Source organism: Leucoraja erinacea, chromosome 22 (assembly GCF_028641065.1).
Source record: "Leucoraja erinacea ecotype New England chromosome 22, Leri_hhj_1, whole genome shotgun sequence".
NCBI classification, from domain to species: domain Eukaryota; kingdom Metazoa; phylum Chordata; class Chondrichthyes; order Rajiformes; family Rajidae; genus Leucoraja; species Leucoraja erinaceus.
This window is the reverse complement of record NC_073398.1, coordinates 15,126,900-15,139,301: the sequence shown is the minus strand read 5'-3', so window position 1 is coordinate 15,139,301 and position 12,402 is coordinate 15,126,900. Positions and strand designations below refer to the sequence as shown.

Below are 12,402 nucleotides of genomic sequence, written 5' to 3'. Positions count from 1 at the left end.
CTTTTTTTTTGTCAAATATGAGCTCCAGCTTTGGTAAAGAAAATTGTCCAAAAAGAATTGTAAAGCATTAGGTTATCTGTATTAATTTCAAATAAATCTGAAATATCCACTTATTACATTTATCAGTTTCCCTGCATCATTTATTTTGCATATTAGGGAATTGCAATGATCAGTTGCCATCAAAGCTCATTTGGGAGTTGAGATCCTTCACTTCCCTTGGCTTGCACAGTTTCAGAAACATAATTATGAACAATACATCCATGGAACTAACAACTTTCTGAGTGAAGATTGATCACCTGGGGAGGTTATCTCACCATTAGAATTGCCAACCGTTTGTATGGCAGATTTTTTTTAAATATCATGATTATGAATGATTTTTACTGACTGTTTAGAAAGGTTTTGAAACAAAAATGAATTCATTGAACAGGAGCTGTTATTTTACAAACTGAATTTTTGGTAAATATCATATATGCTTGTTTTTAATCTATGTAGAGACCACACTCAGACATAAACCTGTAACTACAGGGAAGGAGCAGATGTCAAAAGGAACAAGTTCTGCTAATATTTCAGCTTCAACAAGTCTGCAGCCAAGAACAAAGCTATTATCTAGTTGTTTTGTTATTAGAGTGGAGGATCTAAATATTTATCAGGTGAGAAATTGATATTTTGGAGCTGGAATTAGTTTGATGTGCTATTAAACTCGTGTTACGTTAATATTAAGACATTACCCTAACGGGCCTGTCCCACTTAAGTGATTTTTCAGCGGATTTCGCCTGAAAAACCAGGAACTGGAACGGCGACTGTCAGAGTGGACACACACACACACACACACACACACACACACACACACACACACACACACACACACACACACACACACACACACACACACACACACACACACACACACACACACACACACACACACACACACACACACACACACACACGGCAGGGCAAGCAGCCTCCACCTACAGCCCGGGTTTTTTTGTTTAGCGCTGTTTTTTTTATGTGGGGGAAGAGGGCACGGTGCGGGGGATACCGTCCTTCAAAGGACGTGACTATTATTCAGTCGGTGCAGAGCCTACCTGGAGGTGATCGACAGCTCCAGACAAAGCGCACCGGGGTGATGAACAGTGCTGGAAGCTCCTGGAGCTGCGGTTTGCGGAGCTGCTGATGGACATTAAGACAGCTAGCACAGTGTACGGTAAGTCCTTTAAAAGAGTGGGGGGGTGAGAAGGAGTGGTCAACTTTTAATAAGCCAGAGATACACAGCTGTGAAGTTCGGCGGACATTTAAAATTACCGGTTGGTTATCCTTGGTTCTGAAAACTACTGCTTACATTTTTTTTTTTTTTCATTTCCCAATGAGTCAATTTGAATAAAAGGGGGAGCGCGGAAATTCAGCAGAAAGGCGATACAGACAAACACTGAACAAAACTTTACAGCTAGCACAGTGACGGTACCTAAAAGATTACCTACAACTACATGGCTGTGAACTCCACATTTACAATTACCTGCATCCTGGTTCTGACTATAGGACATTTTTTTTTTTATCAATGAAAATCTCCATGGTGAACTACAAACTTTTTTCGGTCTACATACATGGCAAAATTATTCAACATGTATGAGAATGTTTGCGGCGCATAAAACCATACTGAGAAATTGCGGCGACCTAGTTCCCGCGACTAGTTCCCAGAATGCGGGAACTCCTCATGACCATGAAGGAGACTCACCAGAGACCACCATGTGGCGAGCGCAGTCTCCTGCACTCGCCTAAAAAATTGCCCAAGTGGGACAGGCCCATAAGTATCGATTTGTCATCAAGAAGAGTCATAATGTTTTGAGTCATAGGTTATATCACAAATGGACCAGAATTCCTTGTGATGGTAATTAAGTTGATGAATGAGAATAAAGTTACTTTTAGATTTTCAAAATGTAACAAGAAATTTCCCAAGGCCAGAATGAGAAGCTTATCATGTAAATGCTACAAATTATGTATACAGATTGACATTGGGCTTGGCAATAAAAATGGAGCATTTTGATAAAAGGAAACTGTTCAGTTTGTGTAACTAATGTAACTTCTGCCAGGATTTATTCCCGAATCATTCCAATTTGGGTGTGATGATAGAACATTGAACAATGGCTGATGTGATACCAAATTAAACTAATCCCATCTGACTGTACATGATCTATATCCCTTCTTTCCCTGCACATTCATGTGCATATCTTAAAGCTTTTTAAATGCCACTATCATATCTGCTCCTGCCACCATCATATCTGTTTCTGCCACCACCCCTGACAGCATGTTTCAGGCTACTGCCAACCTCTGTCAAAACAAACATTTACCTCTTCTTGCCTTAAAGCTATGCCTTCCAGTATTTGACATTGCCATTCTGGGGGAAAAAAGGTCCCGATTGTTTATCTTATCTATGCTCTCATAATTTCATGGACTTGATCGACACATCAGATAAAATAATGTCAAGTTTCAACCTTTCCTTCATAGCTAATACACTCTAATCCAGACAGCATCTTGGTAAACCTCTTATGCTCCCTCTCCAAAGCCTCTATATCCTTCCTGTAATGGGGCAACCCGAATTGCACATAATATTCCAAATGAGGCCTAACCAAAGTTTCATAAAGCTGCGACACAACTTCCTGCCTCCTGTATTCAATACACTGACCAATGAAGGCAAACGTACCTTAATCCTTCTGTCCTGCTCTATCTACTTGTCTTGCTACTTTCATGGAGCTATGGACTTGGACCCCTAGATCTATCTATACATTGATGCTGTTAATGGTCTGCCATCAATTATATACATTGTCCCTCTCCGTTGTTGTCAGACTATTGAACATGCCTCTCATTGGCTAAGGATGTATTCATGGTCTCCCAATCTCCCCCATTGCAGCCCCTGCAGTTTTTTTAATCTGCTCTGCTCTCTGTAGCTGCAACACTATATTCTGCACACCTATTTCCTTTTTCTTTTGCACTACTTATTTCACTCGGATATGGTAGGATTTGCCTCGAGGCAAACAAAACAACGTTTTTCGTTGTAAGTGAGTACATATGACAATAATTAACAAATAAATAAACTGAAATACATTTAACCTCTTTCCTGCTTTCTTTATATTTCTTAGGCCCAGTCTAATGTAATCTTCCTGAACATTACATATATTTTCTTATTTTCCCTTTTTAACCAGATTTGCTACCCTCTCATCATTCATTGTTCCCTTACTTTGCCATCCTCCTCACTGAAACATGCCCGTCCTGATCTCTGACCAGCTAATCTTTAATCAACTCCCACATATCAAATATGGTCTTGCCCAATAACATTTGCTCTTAATTTACTCTCCCTGCCTCAAATCTGATAAGATTAGAAATGTATTTATTTGCATAAAGTAAACAAATCTGAAAACGACATTTAAATACAAAATCAGATTCTCTGACACGGACAATTTCCTGCTGGTTTAATGCTGACAATTGTATCATTGCATTGGTTACAGAATGTCCAAAAATGATTAAATATATATGTTTCTAAAAGAAAATCTGTGAAATGCTGATAAAAATCTGTCCGGGGAAAGGTTCCACATGCCTGAAGAACTTTTCTGATTGGAGACTGCAGCTTCTGACATTGTCTTTTAAACTTGTATTTATAATTAACACTATTAGCCATTTGCAGAATGGGCTAACTTGCTCTTGGAATGATCAACCTAAAAAAATAAGGATGTTTAAAAAATGTGTCAATTATGCTTAAAACATGGGTGACATTGGTGAAGTAGTATTTATAGCCCAACATAAACCTACATTTAAGAGTGAATTGTGCAGCATATAACTAGACTTCCAATTGGATATGAGTAGTGACTCTCTTCTAGCTTTGACACTCTTCTCCAATGGACGTCAGTGACTTCATTTTTTGTGGGGGTGGGGAAGTCAAACCTTTTGTGGTGTTACTCCACTAATTATTAAATATCTAATTTTGTTGCTTAACTTTCCACAATGGATTTTGAATGCTCCTTGAGCTCCAAAGTTGTCGCTAATGGTGAAATCATTATCTTGCTAACTTGGTAACATTCTTAACTTGGTCCCCTGCAGGTTTCTACAGCAGATCAGCGAAGAGATTCTCCCAAAGCTATGATCTGTTGCAATAAGAAGTCATTATATCTTCCATCCGAAATGGCAGCTATTCACATTGAATTCACTGAATATTATTTCCCAGATGGAAAAGACTTTCCTAGTAAGAATACATTTTATGATGTTATGTACAGAATTAACATTATTTTTATCGTTTTTATTTTAAATATGAAAACTTCTGGTTGAAACCCTTGTCTGACGTGAGAGAAAGTGAAGCACTGATGTCCTTATGAATGGTTGATTTGGGGTATTTTATTGTTGGATGAAATAATTTAATTCACTTACCCTCAAAGTTCCTTGGGAATGATGCAGTAAGACAACAACCTTTCTAATTTTATTACATACAATCTGTGGCTTTCCTCAAATCTCAAACATATTCTGCAATATCTTATTAAAACATAGCTATCTGTGTACTATTCACAAAAAGATAATCAGACCTGTCTCATTTCAACTGGTCCTTGAGTTTGGCAACATTCACTACGTTTCAGGCAACAAACTAAAACCTTGTTAAGAGCTGGTATCATCAGTAAGATTCCTCTAATTTTCCTATTTTCATTTGATTGAAAAATACTGCATAGAAGATTGTCTTAAATAAACATTAATAAATCTATTTCCATTCTCTGACGAGCAACTTCAAGGTGGTCCCTTGAACTGAGCTTTAAGAGAATTGCTGTTACATCCCTGTTACCCATTTTACAGCAGACACCCCATTGGGAGGTTGGTGATGGTGTGAATTTATTTTAACAAAAGGTAGGGTAGAGTGGAGACACAAGAAACTGCAGATGCTGGGATCTTGAGCAAAGCATAAAGTCCTAGAGTATCAAGGTCCAAGTCAGTCAGCATCTGTGGTGGAAAAGGACAGGCAACAATTTGGGTTGGGATCCTTCTCCAGACAGCTTGTTGTATAGGGGAGAAAGCTGGACAAACCTGGCAGGTGATAGGTAGAAGTAGGTGAGGGCATGGTTTCATTGGCAGACGGATGGAGTAAGTGACAAAGTCTGGAGGTGAACAGGATACAAAATAGACAGCAAGGGAAGAGGAGCAGTGGCATTTAAAGCTAGAGGAAGGGATATGGGTGGATGGGATGTAGGAAACAAGAAAAGGGAACTATGGGACTCTGGGATGATGAATGAGTGTACAGAGAAGGGGGAAGTAGCATGGTGTCTAGCATGGTGGGAGAAATGTGTGCAGACCAGAGGGGGGTTGTTTGAAATTGACAAATTTACCTTTCATATGAGATGCTGTTCCTCCAATTCACATGACCTTCTGGCACTGGAGGAGGCCAAGGACTGAAAGGTCAGTATGAGATCAGGAAGGGGAGTTAAAATAGTTAGTGACCAGGATACCCGGCTGGTCAGCTGGTGAAAGTTATTGTTTTGCTGACCACATGCCTTTTGTGATTAAACCTTGGTGGATTGTTAGTTGAGATGCCAAGCTATGGTTCTTTGGTTCAAAATATCAGTTATTTGTTAGCAATATGTATGATATGCAAACAATTATCCGTTATATACATATAGACAGTCAGAGAGCCCTGAGTGATAAAATGTCAGGATTGCATCATTATTATTATATTTTGATTTTATTACGCCACAGAGACAGGAATGTTTGTAACCTTGATTAGAAACTATTTGCATCAGGATAAATGAAAATGGAATTAATGTGCACCACGTACGACCAAGATGTCAAATGTTTCTGTCGGTAGAATGAAAATAACTTTTCAAATTTAATTTACATTTGCTAGATTTCTGTGCATTGGTACTCTGTGCCATGTATTTAAGCAGAACGTTTCTGCGAGTATATGTTGCAGCAACTTAATGAACAAATAATGTTAACTGTCTGGCGCTTATGTACCATATTTTGATTCTATATGTTCACTAAAATGCTTTTAATTTTAATTTTTAAGTATTCTCAAGTGTATAGTGATTGTTGCTGTTAAAACCAGTTTTTGTGACCTTGCATTATAGCCTTATGGAATGTGTTGGACAGGTTGGAAAAGAACCTTCACCAAACATCTGCCCTAGATCTCCTTTTCTGTACAGGTTGCACTATTATTACCGAAAAATGGTTTCTTCTTGGTGGGCTGATTGTTAATCATGTCGTTTCATCATTTAATGATTCTGAATGACAGTCAATGAATCATATCTGGGAGAATAAATCAAGTGCTTAGTCAAATCTTTTTACATGGATTTTCACCAGATTGCATTATTGCTTAATTACGATCACAAAGTATTAAGTATAGAATATTGCAAGATTTGAGCAAAGACTAAATCAATATTTGTATAATTATAAGTTCATTAGTGAAAAAAAAAAAATTTTATTTAATGAGATTCTCAATTATTTAAATAGCCAACTGGATCTGTTGATCAATGATATGAAACATAATTTGAAATTCTCAATTGGGAGGAACTGCAGGAAACATTTGAATTTTAATCTTTGATTTAATTCTCTGTAAATGAATGAGTACTTATTCCATAAGACTTGCATAGGTATGGAACATATTTTAAAATATAGTAGTTAAATACTGTAATTGTGGAAAATGTGAAATATAACAATATGCTGAAAGTAGTTGTAGAAAGAACATGAGAAATAGATGCAGAGTAGGCCATTTGATGCTGTGTGCTTGATTTGCTGTTCATTGAGATCAGAGTGATCTTTTACTTCAGCACCACTTAACTGCATTGCTCCTGTATCACTAGATTACCTTTATCGACAATGAATCCATTTAGCTATTTGATTTTGTGCAAAGTGGATAGTGGAAGTTGTATAGTGGGAAAATATTCTAGTAAAATTTTGATCACTCAATCACTATGTATATTATATAAACTCAGCAGGTAAGGCAGCGTCTATGGGGCGAAGGAATGGGTAGACAAAAATGCCGGTATACTCAGTGGGTGAGACAGCATCTTCCTTTGCTCCATTGATGCTGCCTCACCCGCTGAGTTTCTCCAGCATTTTTGTCTGACTTTTCCAGCATCTGCAGTTCTTTCTTAAACTTGTGTATTATATAGGTGACATACCACAACATGTGTCATGCAATCTTTTCAAGCACATGATTGGTTGAAGGTAGACACAAAATGCTGGAGTATGCAGAAATGTAGAGAGGCAGCATCTATGGAGAGAAGGAATGGGTGACGTTTCGGGTCGAGACCCTTCAACCTGATGTTAGGGGAGTGATAGAATGTAGTTGGAGTCAGTAAGACTGGTGGGAGAACTGGGAAAGTGGGAGGGGATGGAGGGAGAGAGAGAGAGAGAGAGAGAAAGCCAGGGCTATTTGAAGTTAGAGAAGTCAATGTTCATACCGCTGGGGTGTAAGCTACCCAAGCGAAATATGAGGTGCTGCTCCTCCAATTTGCGCTGGGCCTCACTCTGACAATGGAGGAGGCCCAAGACAAAAAGGTCAGATTGGGAATGGGAGGGGGAGTTAAAGTACTGAGCAACTGATGGATCAGATAGGTTAAGGCGGACTGTGCGGAGGTGTTCAGCGAAACGATTACAGAGCCTGCGCTTGGTCTCGCCGATGTACAGGAGTTGACACCTGGAACAGCGGATACAGTAGATGAGGTTGGAGGAGGTGCAAGTGAACCTCTGCCTCACCTGGAAAAACTGTCAGTGTCCTTGGATGGAGTCAAGGGGGGTGTAAAGGGACAGTTGTTGCTGCCAGTTCTTTCCTACACATGATTAGTTGAAATTACTTTTTTTTTTAAATTTGCATGAGATTCTGAAATAATGCTACCTTTTAAAGTTCTGTTTAAAGGATAGCTTTAAGAAATGCTCAGAATGTAGTTTATTACATTAAATCATGAAGGCAAAGCAATATGGTGAAAATACGTTATTTAATACTGAATTTTGCAGCTTAGCAAATTATCTTTCTATTAAATCTAACATAATGAACGAATCTAATAGATTTTGAAATTGCAAAACCCATTATATATGATTTTTTCTTTCTCTACACTTTGTAATTTATAGTTGTCCTGGAGAATTCCATGAGAAATCCTGATTACATTTCGGATGTAATTGCAATAAGTGCTATGATTGGTTGGGTGGAAGTTAAGAGTATCCCATCTCCAGTAGAATGGGTCTAGCATTGAATATTGATATCATCAGCACAGATTTAAATAACATGCATTTATTCCTATTTGCAGTTCCTTGCCCTAATCTTTACATACAGCTGAATGCACTACAGTTGACACTAGATCCCAGGAGCATGCTGTGGTTGAACCAATTTATACTTGATCTGCGACAGAGTCTGGAGCAGTTCACAGCTATCTATAAGCTTGATAGTGGGAAAGAGGATGAACATGTGGACATACGAGTTGATGGATTGATGCTCAAGGTATATACAATGAGGCATTGATTAACTTTGAGGCTGAAGTACAGCCACTACAATCATTGGTTTGTGTTAATGAGGTTAGTCTAAGATGTTTTTCTATTCAAAAATGATCTAAGAAAAATGAATTTGGTTTTGGTTGTTGCAGATTATTTTTATTACAATACATTTTTAGTCTCGGGCAAATTACTTGGTTACATTGTCATTATTGGTTACAAAGCCATTGTTACAGCTACCCTTACCAAAAAGCATTCAGACATGATGGTTAAAGTACACATGCACAAGCAGTCAAAGCAGTTTTATCCAAATGATAACATTTTATCTGCGCCCGAGCAAATTAACTATATCTGATTTACTCATCTTGTCACATTGACCATATAAAATGATTATAGATTTAATTAATGGTCAAAAATAGTATTTATGACTGTAACATTGAAAAAAATATTTCTTAACTGTTTCTCCATGTTGTTTGAACTGACTATATCTTTGCTCTTTGTCAGTTTATTGTTCCAACTGATATGGGACCGAATGGGCATCAAGACCATCCACAATCGATTTCTATTCAGACTGCTGAAATTATTGCTACAAATACGAGACTCTCACCACACTGTACGCGGGCAGACCTGGAAGCCATACTGCAACAGTTCAAAGATGAAAACCTTTTTAGCAAAACATTCACAACCTTTCCCAAAACAACAGAAAATTTCAATATATTGCATCCAGTATTTCAAAGACATGCCCATGAACAGGATACCAAACTGCACGATATTTATAAGGGCTTAGTTACTCCAAAGTTGAGTACAAATGCATTGAAAACATTTGCTGCTACAGATGTGTGGGCTGTGCACTTTTCACAATTTTGGGTTGACTATGAAGGAATGAAGAGTGGAAAAGGAAGACCTGTGGGATTTGTGGATTCTTTTCCACTTTCAATCTGGGTTTCTCAACCCATTAGATTTGCAAAATCGCAATTAACTGTTCCACCTTCCGGGCAGTCTGCCCCTCAAATTCGCAAAAGCGAATCCAGTGATTTTAGCGTTCGTTTGCGTCACAAAAAGCTTTTGAGAGATTATTATAGTACAGAATCTGAGCCGTTCACTAATGGACTGGGTAAATCAAATTCTTTAGATGCTCTTACTAAACCTCTGAAATCCTTGCAGTCATCAGATGCAGATACGCATGTTCTTATACATGTTCAAAAGCATGTGAGCATGCAGATTAATCATCATCAGTACTGTTTCTTGCTCCGTCTTCAGCAGTCAATGAAAAGGCTTCAGGAAAAATTTCAGAAGAATATAGAGAAGATAACTGGAAAGGCAGCAGCGGAAACCAAAATTTGTGTTGGATTGTTGTTAAAAAGTGCTGAAGTTGCTTTATTGCTTCGTCCACTGCCTCAGGCAGAATCAAACAAAAATATTTTGTCAGAAAATACAAGTCCTGCAGGATCTGACCTTTCGCCGTCTCAAAGCAGAGAAACTCTGGTGCCTGAAAATGAAGGAGAAGATGATTCAAGTATTGATCATGTCCCCCAGACAAAACTTAATGAGTCAGGAAATGCTCAAGCTGAAAATACACACATTAGTACTGTCAGGCCAATAGACTCTTTACTTTCTAAATCGTATAGTGACTCAGCTTTGATGAAAGGAATTATCTCACTGTCTCCATTTGATGCTACTGTTAGTCAATTTCCAGTATCTGTGGATGTCTCTGGGGATATTAACAGAACTTTTTTGGAAAATAAAAGTCGGAGCAATGAAGCCACAAAGTTATCAAATATTGAAGCACTCTGTGTTTCTCAAAGTATGGGCCCATTGGATGTTTGCACAATAAACACAAATGAATGTAATATTCTTCCTTTGAAGAAGGGGAACTGCCAAGAAGAAATGTCCAGTTCATTGGAAAACAAAAGAAATCTAGCTGTAAATTCAGTAAATGATTTAACTGATCGCGACCAGGAGAATCCAACGCAAAACCTAGATTATAGTAAAGAAACACAAACTTCAACGAAGCCGGTGTTACCTGCATCATTATCAAGGTATACAATTATTAAATCAATGCATCATTATTGAAAGTTTAGGAATAGAATATTACAAATGGTACCCCTCCATCCCCAGCATAACCTTAAAACATTTCCTGTAATTGTTGTTTTCTTTAATTGGTTCTTTACTATGTCGGTTAATATTACAAAAAAAATGGTTGATGTTAGCAGGTTTAGGATAGGAAAGAATTCAGTCTCCTTCTAAATTGATTTAATTTCTTCTTTCTGAAAACAATTGTTTCCATTCTCTGCATTGGTGTTAATTTTCTAGAAAACTGAACAATCTCTGCTGAAAATTCTTGTTGCATTCCGTGGGAATCACTTTATTGCTGATATTGGAATTCTTACACTGGCCTATACTTTTATGTTGATTAAATGTCATTTCTTGTTTTATTTAAATTTTATCTTTATTTTAAAGGTACAGTTTTGAATTTTGTACAGCGCATAGGCTCTATCTAGTGGCCACTTTGTGAAAAACATTTCTTTGTTTTAGTGTAGCAGGTGCTTATGTACTGCAAGCTTCATTTTACATAATTCTTGTAAAAAAATATTCAAATTGAATTTACTGAGTGAGGTAGGTGCTCGTATGCAAATTTATTGAAGAATATATTAAATATGATGTATTAATAGTGGAAAATCTTGCAAAATGGTAGAAATGAAGTATAATTTATTCCAAATACCAAAAGATGCTTAAACGTACGAGGAAAATGTTTGATAACTCTTATGCTTACAATTCTGGAAACAAAACTAATGAGAAACAAGGGGTATGAAACTGGATAATTAGGCACTAAAAGCATAAGTAGGTAGGGACACTTAAGCACTAAATGTTCACGTCCTTTCTATATGTGGCAACTAGAGCTGAAAACAGTATTCCAGCTGTAACATAACGTAACCAAGAAGTTGAGTCATAACCTTCCTGTTCTTGTATTCTGTACCATGGTTAATGAAGGCAAGTGCCCCAAATGTCTTTTTAGAAGGGCCCCGACCAGAAACTTGACCTATCCTTGTTTTCTAGAGATACTGCCTGACATGCTGAGTTACTCCAGAACTTTGTGCCTTTTTCATTACCTAATGCATTGTGATCATCATGGATCCTTGGGCTTGACCTACTGTCCCTCAATTCCCCATAAGGCCCCACCATTTATTGGTCCTCTCAACGTGCATCACATGGCATTCTTCAGGATTAAATTCCATCAGTCATTGCTCTGCGTATTTTACCAACTCATCAAGGTCATGCTGCAGCTTTGACTATCCGCAATATCAATAACACTACCGCTTGTTTTTTCTTCTTCATGTCATCTGCAGGCTAACGAACCTTACGCCCTACATTTATATCCAATAGTCAATGTGTGCCACAAATAGTAAGGGTCCCAGCACCGATCCCTGCGAGACATCACTAGTTAATTTAATTTCCTGTTTAATTTGTAAACGTATATTAAGGAATTAATAATAATTAGTATTTTTAGCCCAAATAAATTGTCCTGGATTTTGTGATGCAAATAATGTTAGGGGTATCACCAAAGAACAAATCAATCTGAAATTCCAGAATCGGCCCATGTGTAATTCAGGAAATTGCTATTCAGTTTGTTCTTCTAATCAATGAGCGTTGCTGCAGTGATACCTTATCAGGAAGCTTGGCACTAAGACGGGTAAATGTACATGGTAGCTACATGATGAGCTTGATAATATTAGGCCTAGTTCCTTAGTTAAGATTTCAATGGCATGAGGAGTCGTATCGTGCCAGGCGTGGCTTTTGCCCCAAGTTTGCTGCCCACTCCCTTAAATTTACTAACATTTGTGGCTCTATGCGATAAATTATGAGAGATAGCTACAAGGGTCCATGTGCTGATTAAGCTGCATAAGGTTCAGTCACCAAATTCCTTGCGTAGTTCACTACTCTCAGAAA

General features: G+C 37.8%; 1 protein-coding gene across 2 annotated transcripts in view; it reads left to right on the top strand.

Annotated features, from left to right (window-relative positions):
* The window catches only part of LOC129707733 (bridge-like lipid transfer protein family member 3B), an 80,771-nt gene that overhangs the window by 39,270 nt on the left and 29,099 nt on the right, over nt 1–12,402 (top strand). Inside the window, exons 11-15 of one of the 2 annotated variants that reach the window (XM_055652977.1) lie at nt 493–650; nt 4,093–4,234; nt 6,096–6,170; nt 8,274–8,464; nt 8,959–10,493. In XM_055652977.1, coding sequence (XP_055508952.1) covers nt 493–650; nt 4,093–4,234; nt 6,096–6,170; nt 8,274–8,464; nt 8,959–10,493 — 2,101 coding nt within the window. The remainder of the gene's footprint in view (nt 1–492; nt 651–4,092; nt 4,235–6,095; nt 6,171–8,273; nt 8,465–8,958; nt 10,494–12,402) is intronic. The other variant, XM_055652978.1, reaches the window with a different exon arrangement.